Source organism: Amphiprion ocellaris, chromosome 3 (genome assembly GCF_022539595.1).
Source record: "Amphiprion ocellaris isolate individual 3 ecotype Okinawa chromosome 3, ASM2253959v1, whole genome shotgun sequence".
In the NCBI taxonomy this organism is placed as follows: domain Eukaryota; kingdom Metazoa; phylum Chordata; class Actinopteri; family Pomacentridae; genus Amphiprion; species Amphiprion ocellaris.
This window is the reverse complement of record NC_072768.1, coordinates 4,364,144-4,385,675: the sequence shown is the minus strand read 5'-3', so window position 1 is coordinate 4,385,675 and position 21,532 is coordinate 4,364,144. Positions and strand designations below refer to the sequence as shown.

General features: G+C 38.0%; 1 protein-coding gene across 2 annotated transcripts; it reads right to left on the bottom strand.

Annotated features, from left to right (window-relative positions):
- Nucleotides 1-264: 264 nt before the first annotated feature.
- On the bottom strand, nucleotides 265-20,946 carry nr1h4 (nuclear receptor subfamily 1, group H, member 4). 2 transcript variants are annotated; one of them, XM_023269957.3, is made up of 10 exons: nucleotides 20,692-20,946; nucleotides 19,780-19,953; nucleotides 14,611-14,988; nucleotides 9,430-9,570; nucleotides 7,603-7,745; nucleotides 7,391-7,489; nucleotides 7,111-7,210; nucleotides 6,148-6,294; nucleotides 1,499-1,612; nucleotides 265-1,364 (listed from the first exon to the last, which is right to left on the bottom strand). In XM_023269957.3, the coding sequence occupies exons 2-10, from the start codon at nucleotides 19,874-19,876 to the stop codon at nucleotides 1,126-1,128; spliced, it is 1,458 nt and encodes a 485-aa protein (XP_023125725.1). In that variant the 5' UTR covers nucleotides 19,877-19,953; nucleotides 20,692-20,946; the 3' UTR covers nucleotides 265-1,125. The 2 variants fall into 2 exon arrangements, with proteins under 2 accessions (XP_023125725.1, XP_023125727.1); XM_023269959.3 differs by lacking the exons at nucleotides 19,780-19,953; nucleotides 20,692-20,946 and adding an exon at nucleotides 16,099-16,310.
- Between the last annotated feature and the right edge of the window lie 586 nt (nucleotides 20,947-21,532).

Genomic DNA, 21,532 nt, shown 5'->3' with positions numbered 1-21,532 from the left:
TCAGTTGAGTTTATGTTATGTGCACTAAAATACAAAATGAGTCATCACTGTAAAAGTTCTCACTATGATAAATGCTTCTTTCTACTCAAAATATGGATTCCAGCTCTTACTCCCACCAATAATCGAGGTAGCGTTGCTGCTGCAGGTATTAAAGCTTCTTTTGCTTCATAGTTCTACTTCAATAACTTTAGAATGCAACTTATCACAAAAAGCAACAAAAAAAGAAAGAAAGATGAGCATAAGGTCTGCAATAAAAAAACCGAGTTCAACAGCAATGTTAAATATTCTTTATTGTCTTTTAGAAAATTGGCTAAAACATGCAAAAACACAGTTATGTCCTATAATTTGAGGTGCTTTTGTTCTTAGTTAACTGTGGAAATAGACACGGCATAAAAAAATCAATGGTTTTTGTGGGGTGTTGTTGCAAATTATACATTGGACTATTATACAGTATATTATACACATCAAAACAACTCTTAGATATAAATATTTGAACATTTAGTAATTTGAATGCTCTTCTGTTGAGTTTATTGAGATGAAGTTGAAAAAATGTTGACGATTATAATTTCCCAGATGTTGTATCTGAGCTGTTTAGTCTCCTATCAATAACTGTAGAAATGCTCCTATGTAAACCTCATAACTGAGAAGCTGAAAACGTTGTGTATTGAGGGAGAAATACCATTTTTGTGTTCAGCATGTACTGCATGTGATAAGGTCTACATAGGAGAAGATTAACTAATAATATACAAATCTTTTTTACGAGCCCCATCTTGGCCTTGAATACGTTCCAGTGTTTGTACTAGTCTGACTAATCAAAATGCTTTACATGAAGTTAGAAAACAAAAATCCAACCTTTAAACAGATTCCCTGCTGTCCTGACAACCCTGCTCTGATTGACAATAATGATGGTGTGAGCCATGAAGAAAAACCATAAACTCTAAACCGTTGGCAGAAATGACTGATACCATCAAGGTCAGGCACAACAGGGGCAAGGATTTTAATTCCAGGTCCTCACTTCCTTGAGGTATAAATATGCACTGAAGCTGGGCCACGATGTCGTCTTGCAAGTTGAAATGTTCAGCTCCTCATCCCCATCTAACCGCCTCCTTCTCTGGTCCTGCTGAGTCACTGCACGTCCCAGATCTCACAGAGCAACGGGGTGAATTTGTGGTCGTTCATCCTCCAGGACGTGAGCATCTCTGCGTGGTAGTGGTTGAGAGTCCGCAGCTCCGTCAGGCGACCCAGGAGACGAGCAAAGTACTGCGGCTCCTGTGGATGCTGCAGGACGCAAAGCTTCCTCAGTACGTCCAGCATCGGCTCCTGAAGTCTCTCTACAGCCTGCTGATCCTTCACATAAGGTCGGTCTGGAGGAGAATGGAGTGGACAGTGATTACACGTTAGCCTTGTAAGGTATTAAAGCTTGCAGACATTGATTTAGGAAATACGCCTCACATAAAGCCATAACACATACTCCTGGATCAACACAATAAAAGCTTACCTGGCGTCAGGATGGTTATTGCGGTGAGGATAGCCTGTTCCTCCGGCACCATGTGGAGTTCACCGATGCTTTTATAAAAGTTGAACATGGGTGTGATGAATTCTTCTGATATACCTGCAGCAAAACACAGTCACATAGTTTGACACAATGAATTGGCACAACCAGGTTCCTCAAGGCCAAGTAAAGATGCTGAACAATGTGGGGAAGTTCTTGTTTAATTCCTCATAGTAGTTTCAGTGCACGTACAATAATATATCTAATGAATTAATGATGCATAATTCAGATCAAAGACAAATAGTCACAAGTCACGCAACAGAAAACAGAAAACTCCGAAGTTATAGAGTAACTTTTCATGTCAACCATGCAATTCTGGCTGAAGGTTCAATGTTACAGTTTAGAGTCACGAAGAGGCGCTTACTTTGCCGACTAAAATTGCAAATTTATACTTGGACGTTAAAACTGACCTTCTCCAATATAAAAGGGTTAGATATTATGCAGATGATGTTATTCTTGCCTCATGAGATTAACTAATCCGATGAATGAATGAGCAAAACTGGAACAAAAACTCTGTCAGTCATCAAAAATGCTAAGAAAAAATGTAGTTTTATAGTTTATAGATGCACAAATACAAGTTTAAAGCTGTAAGCACAGATGATTGGACACATTAGGGGTCTTGGTGGTATACTGGTTGAAGCAAATACGCACTTTTGTGACCATCACTCTCTGCTTGTGCTTTGTCCAGTAGGTGTCACTATCACTATAACTCAATATTGACATGTAGGTGTGCTAAGACTTGGACTCTGACCAAGCATGTGAAGGTTCAAATATTTCAACAACTTTGGATGGCAAAACATCAAAATTCAAATCAAGTCACTTTGATATTTTTGGCTTCCAAATATCTTAAAATGATACCAACCAGATCTGAGATTAATGTGATTCATCCAGGATTACAAGAGTTTTTTGTTTGTTTTTTTGTTAGTACAGAGCTGCTAATTGAGAAAACTATGTAAAAATGGCACAGTGAATTTAATACAGCTGACTTTGTGGGGCACTGAAGACATGGCTGCAGGATGCTTTTTTTATACACCTGGACATGATACAGGTGACAAAATGTCATGTATGAAGGTGAAACCTTGTCTCACATAGCCAAACCATTTCCTAGCGCTGTGTAGAATGGTCTGACAGCACCTCATTATCATTCTGTTACAGGGTCAAAAAACACTCTGGCTTGTTTGTATTCCTTTAAACCAATCACAATGTCTTGGGCGGGTCTAAGAACAGAATGCAGTCATGATGTTCAGTCAAAGAGGTGACAGGGGTAATGTTTTGGTAGAACTTTTGCTTCTTTAAAATGGATAATTCAGAGAAAAAAACTAGCAGGCTTTATTGCATGATCCAAATCTTCTGTAAAATTTAAATTTTCAGCCTGTATTTTGCAGCATGGATGTTGCTTTTGTTGTTTCTAATAGTGAATGGGATTTTGAAAGCAGGAACATGTAGATCGTGGCTGGGAAGGACAAAGTTGTGTAAAATTAGGCAGCATGACGAACTCACAGTACATTTAAAAAGTATTTCCCACCTGTGAAAGTTCTCCTCGTTTACTGCTTTTCAACATCACCATGTTCTATTTAATTTTATTTCTTTTTAATTACAAAAAAGACTTCTACTTTGTAGAAATCTGTTTTCATTTTGACAAGAAAGAGTCTTTTTTGTAAATACATGTCAAATAAAGCTAAATTAAATTGAATATGATTCTATGTTGAAAAGCAATAACAGGAAAAAAATGTCCAAAGGAGGGTGAATACGTTTTATAAACCCTGTGTACCTACAATCTATATCCTGTGAGTCAGACCAGGCGAAACCTACTGTGAGGGCTGTAACTTTAACACATGAATAGCAAATAACCACAAAAAATAAAAGATTTTCACCACTTTGTGGGTCGTGTACTGAGTTTCCTCAATTTCTCAGCATATTTAGCCCTTCAAAACCATCATTTGTGCGTAATATTAATGATGATAATAACAATAATCCCAACAGACGTAAGGTGTCCTTTACCCCACTTGGTGCAGGAGGAAACCAGGAGAAGTAAGAAGTACAGAGAGAACCTGTGTTACATAACACTCTGCACTTTGCACCAGGACATTCAATCAGCAGTCTTGTCTCATCTGCATTATTGTGGTCTGCAGTTCTGTTCCTCGCCTGCAAATGTCCAACTGAAATTAAAATAATACATAAAGTGCACAGCTAGTGTTTGATTTATAATATGTTCTATGTTTTAACACAGCTAGTAGCAGAATCAGACGTTTTTGGGCAAGGATTTGCACACATATAAGGAACTTGACTCGATTGTTTCATTGATCTCTATGTACTTACACAGGAATTTTCTGGAAGTTTCTATCTATCTATCTATCTATCTATCTATCTATCTATCTATCTATCTATCTATCTATCTATCTATCTATCTATCTATCTATCTATCTATCTATCTATCTATCTATCTATCTATCATATAAATGTATATATGTTTGTATATCGTTAATGATCACTAAATACAGGCTGAAGCAACACTTTTCTAAAATGCTTTTGCCATTTTAAAGGTAAAGTCTCTCTCAGATGCAAAAGGCTTGAATTAAAAATTGTAAGCCACTAATTTTAAAGGTTTTAGAGGGTCTTAGGTGGCTCTGCTGTATTAAGGTGAGTGTTATTGATAAAAGGAGGAGGAAAGAGGAGGAAGGAATGTGAGAGGAACAAGGAACATGCAGCAAATTATTCCTGACGTTCATGACTGTACTGCAAAATCAATCCATTTACTAGTCTGAATGAGAGAAGAAAGGAATTGAACTTGAGGGAAATAAAAATCACTTAAAATGTAAAATCTGCTCTGGGGCTGTAATATGGAGTCATTACTGTGAAATGCATCTGCAGAATTATTTCATAAGATGACTGCGACTGAAATATTTAGATTTGCATTGACTCCCCTTTGATCACATTCATTCTAATCTAAACTGTGAATCTTTCTCCCGAGGTCTCCAGCACATAACATAACAAAGCTTTTCTTTTTAGTGCAGGTGAATATTTTAAATCTTCTCTATATAATTTAAGTGTTTTCATTCGGTTTGCTTTGGCACTTTGGCAACAGTCCACACTTTGGCTGCTCTTCAAAACTAGCAGCGGGTGTCTGTCTGATTGGACACATCATCAAGCATTCAGAAATGCCAGTGGGGCTCAGAGGGAGAGAAGTGGACAATAGCACTCTTGATGTTTTGATAAGAAACAATAGTCTCCTCAGACAGCTTTGCTCCCTTTTTCTCCCCGACTGGCCTTTAGTATTGAATATCTCTTATCCCCAGCATTCACAGCAGAGCAGCACTGAGGGACTTGGTGACACACTCACACTCCTGCTGTCCGTCTAACTGTCCAGCCTGCTTGACATAATGACACCTCACACACATACAAATCAGTTTTTAAACCAGCAAGCGGGTAAACGCTTTCATATATGTGGAAATAGAAAAGCAGCAAAACAGCATTAAATATGAGTTTTTAATGTGTTTTTAATACATGAATCCTGAAATGCTGTCCTTCATCAATATATGATTGCAGGACTTTTTAGTTGACCGATATCATAGTTGACATGTTTGCTGTTTTCAGGTCTAAAATCAATTAAAACCAAATACCTCATGGCATTTTTACAGAAAGATTCTTCTAAATATTATATATATAATTGAGTAAAATTGAAATTGAAAGTTATTTATAAAGATATTGTAGTAAACCTGTTGACGTGCCATAAATCCACACTTGATCACACACTACTTTATATTAAATAAGTGAGAAAGCCTTGGAGTCTCTACAGTCTTTTCTTCAGGAGGAAATGACATCATGTGGAGCAGGTCATGTGATCTGGAATTAACACACTTCCTTGAGAGGTGTTTTTGTAATGGGTTTGAACTGGGTTGAAAGTGATTTCTCAAACACTGATACAATTTGTTATTTTCCATGTAAAATTTAATATATTGCCAAAAAAGAAATATCTGTCATGATTATCTCAACTAAATAAAAAGAACACAATCAAAACTATTTTTAAACGAGCTCATTTTATTATTGTTTAGCTAATTAGAAGGTGGTTGTTATTAAATTGGGACGGTTATTTAGTTGACATTTTAGTGATATCCAGTCATTTTTCATTAATAAGTGATTGTTTCCATAATAAATAATTATGGAATTTGTAAAGACATGATCATAATGAACACAAAAGTTTAGTAGTTTAGTTACATTTTTTTAACTTTTAATGAAAATGTATGCAAGATACATCCCATGGACTTCAGAAGTCCCTCAATTATATATTGACCCACGTAAAGAGAGTGAAACTAGACCCAGTCAGGCCGTGCGTGGATGAGAAACCTACACCCAACCAGAGATCAGCAGGTCAGCACTCATCTCCCGGCCGCATCACGCAGATCAAATATTAAAGGAGGATCTGACTACACTCACTTGGCTGCTGCATCTCCTGAAGGTCATGAATCAGGAATTAAAACACATATAGAGCATCACTAGACTTTGCTGCAGGAAAGCTTTGGAAGTTTTTCAAAGATGCTTCACCTGATTTTCAGCACAGACACAAACATCTAGGGGAACGGCTTCAGTGGACTCACCACTCTTGCGTATCCTCTCCACTAAAACTTCTGAGTGTCCGTTGGGCGTCTTTCTGCTGAAAACCTGAGCCGAGCGCAGAAACATGGCCTCCACAGCCGAGCCCTTCAGCAGAGCGATCTGATCCTCATGATCCAGAGACAAAAAGCCTTCCAGAGGAGGAAAAACAGGAAATAAAATGTTTACTTGTAAGTAGAGTCTGAGCACTGAATAGTGAATTATTCTCACGATTTTTGAAATTCAAATTTGGCAGCCTAAAAACACTCAAAAACATGTGAAACTTTGCACACACATCAGGATTGGCGAAAAATTTGCTATTTTAGGGGAATTTCATAGGTGTGAGCCAAAATCACTCCATAGCGCCACCTGGAAAATTTTAAACATTTACTACGATCAGTGCGTGTCACCTAGAGTTATGAAATTTGGGACACATATGTAACTCATCAAGATGCAAAAAATTGTAATTGACAACCATGCCCAAAACCCAACAGGAAGTCAGCCATTTTGAATTATGTGTCATATTTTGGACGATTTTCGACTAATGTTTGCACATTTCCAAAAGCTATACACTCAAGTTGGGTAACTCCACAGAGCTCAAATTTGGCAAGCATGTACTCCAGGCATGAGTGATCAAAAGTTAGCAAAATGCTCCGCAAAAGTCTGAGGGCGTGGAAATGGCGGCCCCTGGAATTTCAACTTTACGCCATGAAACAGGAAATGGTGTTTAACTGGCCTGTACATGCTTCAGTCTGTCTCAAAGTTTACATGTATGATCAGAGTCATGCCCTGATGACATCCACAGGCCGAAATACGCTCTCAGTTGCAGCGCCACCTGGTGGACATACTTTTGCTGACAAAGATGCAAGGACCCATTCAACGCTGCTTGCAGCTTTAATTTATTTTACACTTTTTGTGCTCTTTAGGTAAAACTCTACAGTGTATTCTTCAAAAACTGCAAATAATACCTGGAATACTTTTTGTGAACTCCACCAAAACTTGAACTTGACTTGTTGCCATCTCAGTCAACAGGAGAAAGTTTTCCTCGACGCTGTACTGTTCTTGTAGCTGTGGAGGAAGAACAGCGAGAACAGCAACAGTCTGAGCATGTAGTGATGTATGTCAGTTAGCAGACAGATGTAGGCTGAGGCTGTGTGAGCTGGTTCTGAGCTGCTCTCCACAGACAGCATGCTGGATCGTTTCTTATCAATAATTCATAACAGATTTAAAGAAAAGTAAAGTACATACCAGTTTTTTGGCAACATCTTGAGGAATTTGATGTCTGTTGTAAGCATCTACGATGAGCTTTATGAGCGCCCGTTGCTCTTTGGTGATTTCAACCTTTTCCTTGATTTGGAAAGAAAACAGAAACAGCACATTATTCAGTGGTCACAGTTTAAATGACAGAATCAGTAAAGTTTGGATAAATTTATCGAAAACAGCACAGAGGTTGTGTTTACCTTTGACAGTTTGGTGGTTGAGGTGACCTGTTTGTTGTCTGCATTGTCGCCTCCCTCTGCTTCGTCTCCAGGTGACTGTCCGGGGGAGGCCTTGGTGTTCTTTCGCAGTCTTTTCGATTTACACTGGATCTCCGTCAGCAGGCCTGTCGGCGTTGACGAAGGCTTTACTTTGTGTGTTAAATACTTCACAGATCCAACACAGCAACAGTTCTGAATGTCAAATTTCATCGATGATGCTGTTGATCAAATTAATAACCATCTTTGTACAAGAAATGTACAACTTCAGTCATAATTGTGTTTTTCAAGTAGAGTTTGACACCCTGACGTCATCATTTACTGTCCTGTGTGTTTATTTTTTCTCTATTTTACTGCTTTTTTATTTTATTTGTTTAAAATGTGCTTCATAAATAAATGTGACTTGACTTTTATATTATAATATGACTTCATATTTTAACAGCACATCCACTCTGTCAAACATGTGATTCAGTTTTTACTATTAAAAATATACATATTTATAATTCTAACACTTTGTTAATTTTAATTGTTGAGTTTCCTCTTGTTTTATTCAGTAACAACAGAATACATCCACATCACTGACATTCCTTCACCTTTGTATTGCTCTATTTAAATAAATAGTGAAAGAATTTCATCCGAAGAAAACAGCCAGAGGAGGGAAGTACAGTAATCAATGAATATAAATGAATAAATCTCTCTGTTAAATCATCATCTGTCTTCTCATGTAGCATCTGACTTGAGACATGTGTTACTTATTGATTTAGGATACCATCAAGGAGTACGTCTACAACCAAAGCTGCTGCTGAGGAGCAACAGTTTGGTACATTTGGATGCTATACATTTTGTTGGATTATATTGTACTCTGTGACACTGATAGATACTTTTTTTTATTACATACTGATTGCTTTGAGAATGATGTTTTCTGCTATGAAGAAAACACAATGGGATCTCAGGTGTTTTGTTTTTTTTCTCGTTCCCTAGCATAAAGTAGTGTTAGGGAGGTGCAGCCTGACTTTGGACAATTTTTTGATTTATTTTTTATTTCCATGATTCGAAAATGTATTTGCTTAAATTTTAAGTGAGCTCAGAATGTTGTTCGGAGAAGTCCATATTGGCTGAGAATTCTCCATCTGGCAGTCCACGGTGCCTGATCAGATGCTGTCTTCTTTGTAATAAAATGATTATTCTGCAAACAAGATGGTGTCAGCGGACGTTTATTCTTCGCCTGCATATCATGGATGTCTGAGAAACTACACTCACATTATGACTGAAAACATCCAACCTGTTGAGTTCTTGTTGCAGAGTCGTGAAAGCCTTCCACCCTGCAATATTCATCACAACCTCCCTGCACTATTTATGAGCAACAGGAGTCCAGTCTCTCCTCCTGCTCCTTTCAGCTGACAGCTTATAATAGACCACATAACTAATAATCCTCTAATGACCCGCCGTCAGAGAAAGTATAGCTTCTGTGCTCACATTAATGTACAGTTAGTTAGAAAAAATAGATAAGAGACAACAGAGGTGACACAAAAAAATTCATTTTCATGACCACAACCACTTTGAAGGTGTGGATTCTGTCTAAATGGAGCTGAAGGTTTCTGTTTAACTGCTTCTATTCCTGTAACAAAAGCTGGGCCTTTTGTATGGGGCGATACACTGTGACAGTAAAATCCAACACACCGTGTCAGGATGGAAAACGAGGGCTGACCTTTGACAGCTTCGCTTGATACAACTAAACAGACAGTGCAAGTAGGTTAAAATACATCTACTCTCAGTGTGAAGCAGAATCTCTGAACAAGAAGTAACACTCACATTCTGCCAGCATGCCCATCTCCTTGCACTTTCTCAGCCGGCACTCCTGGCATTTCCTGCGCATGTACATGTCCATCTCACAGTTCCCGCCACTCTTGCATTTGTACACAGCGTTCTTCGTTATGCTCCGTCTGAAGAAACCTGAAAATGGTAAGAACATGGAATTATCAAGAGCGAGGTACAGAAAACGCTGCCGGCTCAATATATAATTGCGAAATTTTTTGTATCATAGCTGACATTATTGCTGTTTACAGGAATAAAATCAACATGGCCGCCTATAACCAAACACCACATGGCATTTTTACAGAAAGATTCTTCTAAAATATTATATATACAATTGAATAAAATTGAAAGTTCTTTATAAAGATATTGTAGTAAACCTGTTGACACGCGATAAATCCACACTTGACTCACACACTACTTTATATTAAGTAACTCAGAAAGCCTTGGAGTCTATTAGAAGGTGGTTGTTATTAAATTGGGACAGTTATTTAGCTGACATTTTAGTGACATCCAGTCATTTTTTATTAATAAGTGTTTGTTTCCATAATAAATAATGATGGAATTTGTAAAATATATATATATATATCAAAATATACAAAAAAACACTATTTTTTATTTTTAATTTTTTTTTTTTTTTAAGTTTTAATAAAAATGTATGCAAGATATATCCCACAGACTTCTGAGACTATTTCTGCTTTGTTATGGGCCACCATATAGTACAGAAAATTTATTTTAAAAAAGGAAAATGGGACATATGGAAAAAAGTGATTTTGATGACTTAAAGCCTGAATTTAGTTGTTTTTTCCACTGTATGGCACATAAAATCAGCATAAGTAGTTCAAGGAGCTTCAGAAAGTTGAAAATCCACAGATTCATTCTGTTTTCATCTTTTCTGGGTCTGATAAATGGTGTAATTTTGATGGTTCTTTTTATAGGAATATCAATTTTTATTTATGTAATTTTTTCATAAACAGAAAGTTTATGATTAAGTTATTAAAAGAGATATTTTTGTTGTTTAGGTTATTCCTCCTCCAAGGAGGCAGAGCCTTGACGGAGTAAAAACTTAAACCACAAAAATGTTTCATTTCTATTTATCTGCATTTTTCATCTGTCTGCTACACTCACAGATTACTGCAAATCTAAGTGCAATTATAGCGATTTTATTCAACATTTTAAGACTTTCTGTAAACTCAAGCACTGTCTAGAAAAGTGGTCTATTATGGGATGGCTACACCGTTAGAATGACTCGTAGCTAACGTTAGCTCTGGTGCTAACAGCAACATGTTTTACATTGAGGTGATACCGTCAGCTTGAAGTGACGCAGTGATCAGAAAACTCTTTGTTGTACAATTTGCACACAACCAGGCTTTTATCCAAGCTGCCATCGGGAAGATTTTTAAAAGAAAACTTTCTGCCCAACAAGCTCAATCTCGTCTTCCTTCACTGTTCACCAGCGCCTGACTTCCCTCAGTGCTTCCTGTGCTTCTTCTTCATGGCTACAAACAGACTGTAGGTTCATTACCGCCACCTACTGGGCTGGAGTGTTCATCAGAGCTACCGGTGTGCCAGAAATGAGGGAACTGAGGAAGGTGCAATTAATTGCGTTATTATTTTTAACACGTTATTTTCGCTGTAATTAATTGATCGAAATTTTATATTTTTATTTATATTTATTTATATTTATATATATATATGTATATATATATATATATATATATATATATATATATATATATATATATATATATATATATATATATATATATATATATATATATATGTGTGTGTGTGTGTGTGTGTGTGTGTGTATATATTCCTTAGATTGGATCGACTGCCCATTTGCGTATGTGTGGCAGCGTGCACAACAGTAACGCTATGTGTCCACTAGATGCTGGTCCAGTTGCGGTGCGTTTCAAGCTGCGCTCCGGTGCGTCTTCCTGCATCGGGCTGCAGCTCATTTGCATAAAGTAGACTCAGTTTCTACTTCTGTAAATTCGATGAGGTGTGTGGAGATCTGAGGCTTCGCAAAACTTTCGTCAAATGTCTAAACTAGCCGTCATTGAACTAAAATGAGGACAGATTCAGCTGCTGCACAGCTCAAATGCCTTCAGAAATACTTTTCGCTTAACCCTCCTGTTGTCCTCATTTACAGGCACCACAAAATATTTTTTCCTTGTCTGAAAAAAGTCCAAAAATTCAGCAAAAAAATTCCCCAAATTTCTGAAAATTTGCAAAACCTTTAGGAAGAAAATTCCAATAATTCCTTAAAAGTTTCCCTTAAAAGTTTTATTTTTAAATAATCACCTAAATTTGGCAAGAAAATTCTTGTCAATATTTTTAAAAAATTTGTAAAAATCTTCCAAAAAAATCCTAAAAATATCTCGTGATTCCATATATATCAGTAAAACTTCTAATATTTTCTTTAAGAACGTTTACAAAAAAATCAACCAAAGTCCAGAGAATTTTGCTGGATTTTGGTTAATTTTTTCATGAATGTTCTTAAAGAAACATTTTTAAAATTTCTTTTTTTCCACCAAAAAATGTTCAGAGATTTCCCAAAAATGTTGAAAATGCGGACATCAGAAGTTTCACTGTGAAAATATTTTTTTTTTCCCACATTTTCAAACTTTAAAACGGCTCAATTTTGACTCGCAGGACACGAGGGTGAACTGTTTTTGTAATAAAAGAGAAAGTTTGCGACCGAGCCACCATGTTGGTCCGGTTTGAAATCCAGGAGCAGACAGCTCCCAAGTTGATGCATTTGTCCAATCAAGGGCAGGATAGTTGGAGAAGAAGGCCGGCAGGAGCTGAGCACTGGCTACTGGCCTCTAGTACACATCCACCAAGCAGGCGATTTTCAGATGCAGCGCGTTTACATGCGGGAAAAACACATCTAGTGGACACGTAGCATAAGTCTACTTGGACAAACTGCCCGAAATGCGTTGACAGAGACGTTTCAGGGATTCTGAGTGATTCTGCGCTGTAGATGATTTAACTGCATTAAAAATTTTAATCAGATTAACTATGACGATGGATTAATCTGCACTAACGCGTTAATTTTGCCTTAAAAATTCTAAATAGAATTGCTGCCTTATAGTTTACACACTGTTCTGACAATGTTGCAGAGACACCAGTGAACCCTGCTGGCTTTGATCCAGACAACAACAGAGAAGACACACACACACACACACACACACACACACACACACACACACACACACACACACACACACTTTGGAACAGTTAGTAGACGTTCTGACATCATTAAGCACAATGACATGCATTAAGCTAACTGAGCTCAGGTTGCTCGCTGCTTTGTGCTGCAGAAAGCTGAGAGGGAACCCAATCTGGCAGCAGCACCGGGTAGACCTGAGCCTATTCTCAGTCAAATGGCAGCACAGGTCAGCTGCCGCTCTCCTGGCATTGTCCAAACTCAGCGTGTGGAATTACACTCACATCCATTCAGCCGTTGGATTGACAGGAATCACACCAAATTCACAGCATCAAAAAAAAAAAAAAAAAAGCCCTGGGAGGAGCTGCTGAAGGCTTCACTGTCACAGAGTTAATCATTTGTTCATGGAGAAAGGGTTGCAAAGTTCATACTCTTACTATAGTATGGCCTCGTTTTATTGTTCTTTTTCTCTTAAAATCAGACTCAGTCTTTCCTAAAGCTACAGAAGACGCAGTCAGACCTGTCTGTGTGTGTGATTTACTGCCTGATAATGGCAGGTAATTAAACATAAAATCAATAGCATCTGTACACAGTGTACAGCAGTGGTAATAAATAGTCGGAAAGTGCAATTACAAAAACAACTAAATGTTTTTTCTTTCAGCAGCATCAAATTAAGGAGTCCGTTGTAGCATTAGAGAATTAACAAAATTATCTCTTTTGTGAAGAATTTCAACAAAAACCGTAACAGGAACTGATGTTGAAGAGCTTAGTCGCTAACAACATCCTAATTGCCACATGCTCACGTTACTCTTCACCTGCTGTGTGACTGTAGATATATTCATCCTTGTCATGACTGGCCCCTTAAAGTCAACAGCTAAAGACAGAGACATCATTCCTGGTAAGTGGGCCAAATGTCATTCAGCTATTCAGTACGACTGTCTGGATTTGTACTTTAAACAGTACAAACTCAGTCTGGCTCAGATAAATACACTGGAAAAGCACGGACACTGAGCTGATCATGAATACACAAGCTGAAATGAAGCACCTTTTATGCAGGACTTAGTAGATTTCATCTGAAAGCGGCACAAAATATGACCAAAAATAAATCAGCAGCTATTTCCTGACATTGGTTATCTGAAGAATTAAAGTCATTTTTAAGGGAAAAAAAGTCAATTCCTCCCTGGTTGCAGCTTTTCATGTCTGAATATTTGCTATATTTGATTTTGATGAGTGACATCTACATAAATGTCTTTGAGTTTTGAACGGTTCATTGAAAAGAACAAGCAGCATAGGGTTTGTTAACTTGGACTTTGAGGAACTGATAATAAAAGTAACAGATAATGAATTCAAATGTATGAAAAAAGCACCAAAAGGCCTGTGCAATGTGCAAGGAGGAAGCAGGAGGATTTAAAACATCTTCTTGATGGCTGCCTTGTCTCCTCCCTGCTGCAGGAGTGCCTAAACTCTGATATGGCTTCAGGTTACATCTGGGAATGAGTCTGGTTTTTTGAGGAGTTGTACAGAAAAGGAAAGACTGCAGTTGTTGCCTAATTGATACTGTAACCCCACTGTCCACACATGGGACTTTTCTCACTAGAACTACACATTGCATGAAAGCAAAATAGTTAACCGATGTATATTGTTCTGTAACTTGTTTAGAATTCCCATAAGAACCCTATTCATTGGTAATATCAATGATTTTCAGAAAGTATTTATTGAGACAGCTAATTAGTTTACAAATGTATATTTTGATCCTTTTATTCTGTGTTCTTTAGCTTAAAATTGTGAACTGAATGTAGTTTTTTTTGTTCTACAAGTTACTACTTTTATCATTATTACTTCATAGTGTTCATGTTTCATTATAATTTAATAATGTTTTTGTAAAGAAAGAACATTCTAATTTTTCATTTTTAAAAAGAATTTTGTTAAATTCCGTGTAAAGAATGCCAGCTGTTCTGCTGTAATAAACAGTTATAAATCACATGACCGGTGTTCTGTCCTCTCACCTTTACATCCCTCACAGGTGAGAGCATTATAGTGATATCCGGAGGCCTTGTCTCCACACACAACACACAGTTCCTCCCCTTTGACCCTTCCAGCTTGTGACATGTGCCGGGTCCTCTTGCACACCACCGGCACAACAGAGGACCTGTCCTCCATCTCGGCTTCATAGCTGCCCTCCAGGGGTCCTTTCCTCAGTTCGTATATCCCCGTGTGCGAGTACCACTCGTCTCCATTGTACTGAGGGTAGTAGTTCTGAGTGGAGTAGTACGGAGTGGAAGACATGTTGGGCTCCATGGGCGGGTACTGCATGCTGGGGTAGCCGGAGAAGGGCAGGATGTCGTGATCCTGCAGCAGAGGACTGCCTTGATCTGCCAGGATATCTAAGAGGAGAGAGCAAAAAGAAGATGAAACAACATGTGGATAAGCTGACAACTGATTATTTAGACAGAACATTTTCATTCATTTACAGTTGGGTCATTCCCGACGCAGAAACATCTTCTATTTTACAGATTTTTTTTTTTTCAAAGTGGTGAATATTGATTGAGTTGTGCAAAATTAAAGCAGGGTTGCACCACTGAAGACCATTTGTACATAACAAAAACCAAAGATGAAATTTCAGGGCTCTAGCGACATTATTTCTTAAGTTTAGAAACATAAATATATTACAAATATTGCTCTACAGATTGGTGCGAAGAAAACAACGCAAACATCAGTGGATTCCACCCCTCTTTAAAAAATTTTAACTCAAAATCTAATGTCATCTATGATCTCAGATTTTACAGATGCTTTACTTAATAACTTGCACAGAAAAAAGACCTGATTAATATGAGATGGTCAACCCTGAACGTTTTAAAAAACTGGTGAATTGAGGTGGAATGACCCAGTTGTGTTTCTGTACATCTAAACAATGTTCAATAACTGCTGGTTACAGCGATCTGTGGATTCATCGCTGGACCCATTGGGAATATAAAATACCTCATATTGCAGATTTAATAGTTTGTGTTAATCAGACTGATGGAGCTTAAATGGCTCATGTCAAGACACTTTTATCTCGATATCAGTCAAGATTTTGCAACAGATGACACGGTCTATTATCAAGCTGCTGAATCTTACTCGACTTGAAACATGCCTCTGCAGTAGTCAGCAACCTGCACAACTTACTGTATACTATAAACCCATAAATGATTAACAGCCTGCGTGCAGAGAGAACACCGTGTCTTTTAGAATGACATGTAACACCACGCCGGACGAGCTGACACTTTTGAAACTGATACTAAGTTGAACATGAGGATATTAGCGGGGTCCCAACGTTGTTTCATGATTATTTATAACCAGAGCAGCTGCGTCATATTCATCAGCTTTCATTTCCTCTAAAAACAACACAGAGCAGATGATCAACGTCCATGTAATCTAGAACACTCATTTCTCAGCTGAAATACTGTCAGGAGTTTAACAAACCCAACATCTGTAAAGTTAAACGTCACACTGACCTCTTGAAGACTTGGTCTGGACCATGGCCATCTCCGTGTGAACAAACACAGACTATTCTGAGATTTTACTCTCCGGACCTCACAGTCCCGCTGTGATTTGAAGCTCAGTCCTTTTTCTTTGCATCTAGCCCAAAAGAAATCATGTTCCATGTATTTCTCTTTCTCTGAAGACTGAGAACAGCACCCAGCTACTTGGCACTTGCTTGACAAATCCAAAGAGGAGCAAAGGTTGCCACAGCTACTCATTAACCACACAGTTACTTCTTCACATCATTACAAGTAGCTGTCTTTAGTCATTCCCTAGTCTGGGTACTGATTGCTACTGTACTGTGTGCACGGAGACGTTAAAAGCTGCCTAATGAATGTATTAAGAGGAACTCTTTACAGGTGCTGGGTGATAATTAGCTCCCTGCTTGGTTTAACTTTGATCTAAATGTGTCCAGTTATAAAATATGCCATAGATGACGTACAACAGGGGTGTCAAATATGCGTCCCATGGACCAAAACCGGCCCATCAGAGGGTCCAATCCGGCCTGCAGGGCGACTTTGTAAAGTGTAAAAATCACTGTCTTTCTTTGTCTGATGTTTGTTGCTTGTCTCGTGTTTTGTCGTTTTGTATTTCGTTTTTGTCTCGCTTGCGTAGTTTGTCTATTTTTTGTCATTTCGTTTATCACTTTTGTCATTTTGTGTCTCGTTTTTTGACTCTTGTTTTTTTGTTTTTTGTCTCACTTTTGTCGTTTTGATCAAAAAGTAAAGTACTACATTGTTCAGTTCCAGATGACTAAATGTTGTGTTCCTTTGTAGATCCTCTGTGTTCTGTAAATTGTAATGTGTAAATGATAAACTGAGGCATAATATGATTGAAATTGAACTTAATTTTCTTCAGAATTTCAGGTTGTTCATAATGTTTTGAAAAAAACAAACAATTCCTTTAATGTGAACATTTTCAGAATGTACTTTTTTGCACTAAAACAAAAGGAAGAATTAGGAGTTGTGGTTATTTATAGGTTATTATGCTGTGATTTTACTGGTCCGGCCTACTTAAGATCAATTTGGGCTGAATGTGGCCTTGAACTTTAGAGTTTGACACCCCTGAAGTTCAGTGATCTTGAAATTGTTGATTTTCTTTTTATTCCTGCAACATGTGGTTTTAAGGTGCTAGACCAAACTTGAACTAATTGGAGACGTCTTGAACCTTGGTAATTAATGGGGTATTACGACTGTAAATGTCCCAAAGATTAGCTTACACCCCTGTATATTGCTATTTATGTATGTGTATGCAGGTCTCCCTAACAAAAACATGCAAATATATAATGCATATACACACTGAGTGGCCTGTTTATTTTGTACACTAAACTAATACAGTCTAATGCATTATAATGTTCGTTTTTTGTTGAATCGGTTTGAGAGAGGTGCTGATTCTGTTGGAAGCTCTTGAATTGCATTGTGCCATACTGACAGTTGTTTCTATTATTTTGTCCACCCTATTCACAGCTAAGACACAAACACCTCCTTGTATCGCAAGCTTGTGTCAGTATATCTTCAATTAACCCAGTCACAGATGATGATTTACCCACTAGAGAGTCTTCTCCACGGCACTGGAGACAGAAATGAACAGGGAAGCAACTGTGGGTTGCCCTCTTCCATTTACAAGCACTATGAAATTCACATCAAATCTGCATTATATGCCATAGACTGTACATATAAATGAGAATAAATGTTACCTTTTTACACATAAAACTCTATCATCAAAACAATCACCAAAATAACACCGTTTTTTAAGCCAAAAACTAAACTGGAAAAAAATGTCAGATTTTTTACTTTCCTAGGAGTGAAAATTAACTTGTCCAAAATTACTAAAAGTTGTCAGAAAGGATTTGAAGCTTGTCACAAACGGCTCAAAATTGTCACAAAATAGCCATAATGAATAACTATTGACCCTTAAAAATGGATAAAGGGCTAATTTCTTAATACTTACTACTTACTTCTTAATTTAATATCTTTCTAGAGCTGATGTGCAGAGTAATTTGAAAAACTTGTAGTTTGTGAAAACTGCAGAAAAGTCAATAGTTATACAGATCTATAGCATTTGGAGCCACCTTTTTTCTGTAATGGTAACATCAGAGGGCACCTGGGAAAAATTTATGCGAGAAATTCAACTTTAGTTTTTGGATTTCTGATGATCATTACTGTGATTTCTGAATATTTATGTCATTAGAACTATGTTATACGGCACAGTAGACAATTCTCTCTCCTTCTAGCCACAGCTCTGCTGTTTCTACAGAGGAGCAGGACTTTAAATTCCAGTGAAAAATTAGTTGACAGTGAGTAAAAATGTGACAGCAGCAAAAAAAAAGAAAATTAATGAATAAATAAATTAGATTTTTAAAAAAAAAAGTAAAATAGAATAAAATAAAAATCACAATTCAAGCAAAAAAACGCCCAATAACTGCCAGATGTTTAGATGATTGCTGGTTTCTATATCTAAGCAACATTTTTACCATCAAAATTAAAACAAACATGCAAATGATCAAATATGAACCAATAATGAACATATCTGGCACACAACTATAAACAGCACATGAAACAGAAGTTATAGGACTAAACTATATTGTTGTTTGTATGCTGCGGAATTGGGGATGAATGAAACAGAAAGAAAGAGGGTAAAAAGCTCTCTCTTATAAAGAAGATATTACACAGGACATGTGGGACAAACATGACATTAACCAACTGACCTGAGTGGCCGTTTTCCTGAAAATGCACACAGAACAGACCTATGTTTTCAAGGAAGAGGGGTGATTGTGACACACTATGATCTCATTCTTGGGCCTGTGATTAACAAATTTGTTAGTTTTTACTTGAGGGGACAAAAACATGCAACAGGACCCCTTGGCAGTTTAGTTCAAGTACCACAAGTAACCATTATGTGCATAGTCTATAATCCTGCCATCTGTGCTATGTGTCACCACTTTCAAAATCCCCTTCAGTATGGGAAACAATGACAACAGGCAGCAACGTACACACTAAAAATGTCATGTTTTGCATAGGATTTGGATCGTACAGTAAGGTTTTCACTGAAACAACCCTCCTTCACTATTTTGAAGGGACACCATTGCTGCATCCTGGGCTTAGCTTCGACCAAGAATATTGTGATTGGTTTAAAGAAATACAAACAAGCCAGACCATTTTTCCTGGACAGCAAAATGATACTAAGGTGCAACCAGACCATTCTATGCTGCAGAAATGTCCAAGACTACTGTGTGCACAACACTAAGAAAAGAAGAAGGCACACTAGAGAACTTACACGAGCAAATGGCATAAAGGCGGGAATTATGCTTTATTGGAAGTGCTGTTGAGAAGTATTTTCTTTTGTTTTACAAACACATCTGGTTAACTGCCCAGCTCCATTCAAATGTAATTCCAATCTTATGTCAGGACTACAATTTGTCCTGTACTTTTGCTTATGATCACATACCAGCAAAATGAATAACATTCCCTCCAGTCTTAGATGGGTACTGTACTTACGAGCTAATGTTAGCATGTGTGCTAAAATATCAACATGCTGTCCATCATCAGTGTGACCATATGTTAGCATCCTGCCATTAGCATTTAGTTCAAATCACTGCAGGGTGGTTGCAACCTTGTCTTGTCTTTCACTAAACTGATTCCAAGCAGACTTACCGAACAAGTGCGAGTTCTCTGAGATGGAGAATTCATCGCTGGGTGGGATTTGTAGCGGTCCCACCACATTGATGTCGGGGCCCACCCACTCATTCATTCAGGATGGTTGTCGGGCACCAACTCAGAAAACACAGGTTGGACTGGGATGAAAAGTAGCCGTAAGCCTTTGTTGACCTGTATAGCAAGGATGAAAATATGATTTGTACACAATGGTGAAGATCTGCTAAACACGCATAGACTGTAGATCTGCAGGATCCTCTGACACCTGCACATTAATGTAATTAAACATCATCCCACACATCAACCCGCCGGACATGTCTGTTCACCCACACAAAGACGAAATGTTCAGAAGCTGCTTCCAGGGAGGAGGGGATGAAGATCAGTTGACTACAAGGCCTTGGGAAGAGCAAAGCATGGAAAGACGTCTGTTTTACAGCAGTTATTCTCCTCTATGTCCTGTCCCATTACATATTTAAGAGTCTTTAGGACTCAGTCGACAGGATGTATAACAAGATCAATGCTGTCTTTCTAAATGTAATTTCATTAACTACAACATATGCAAGCCTTCAGTGTTAGTTAGATTGAAAACAGCTTATTCAATCATATCATAAAGCCTGCTCTCTAGATGAAACTGGAGAATCTTGTACTATAACAGAGTTGGTGAACATGTTCATGGCCTTTCTGCCAAGGCCACAGTCTCATGTGAGTCTACAACCTCACCTGCCACAGTTTTTAATTAACTCAGTGTAATTTCCCCTGAGATATAAAAGCCACCCACAAGGATTCAGAAACCTCCAGCCAACACAGCAGCCAAACATACGTCTCTACCTGTCAAAAAAATTAACAGCACACCGTGGCCTCATAAGAAAGCCAGCTGTGAAATATGTTTTGACTGGATCTCACAGTTCTTACCTTATCCTGGTTGTGTTGAATTCCTGCCTGCTGACTTTTTTTTATCCTCCTCCAAATTTCCTCTTATATCCTTCGGTGTGAGCTACAGCTCCATCAATATCTGCTAACGAGCATTAAGCTGCTTGTGTCTGGCCTCCAGTGAGCGCATGTGTTGAGGTCCGGGAGAAATGGATGGTGGTTATTAATTAAACTGTCCATTCGTGTCTATGTCATCCCTCCAAACACGCTCTCTCCCCCACCCAAAAAAAAAAAAACCCCCATTCTTTATCTCTAACAAGGCAACGGGCTGCCTCATGAATTCCCACCCACACTGACAAACATCACACACATGGAACATACATCCAGCCACAAGCATAACACACAAAACTGCTACGAGTACAATCGACTATCAGTCCGAAAGTTTAGGGTTTTGTCTTTGAATGAAAACAGACGATTGTGGTGTTTTTTGTGGGAAATGTGTGTCTTTTTCCTGTACATTTATTATCATCACTACAAGAATAAATTGAGGTTATCGTAGTAAACATCTGAAAGCAGACGGTGTGGCAACAGTGGCCATCCGTCCTTGAACTGATCAAAGCCGTATAACGGTGCCATGGCAGTGTGTTGTGCCAGTCTGCACCACATTTGTTTACGTTGGCACCTTCAGGCCTCGGTGTACCTGCCCTGTTGTCTTTATGCTCTCTAAGATGAACACGTATGCACGGAAAATCCAATTCCTCGTCTCTTTATAATCCTTAATTTGCTGAAAACGATAGTTTAATCATTGATGGGTTGTTGCTCCATCCAAAGAGGCCCTTCTGAGTCAACAGACAGACTCTGAAATAAACAGAACCTTTGCCAT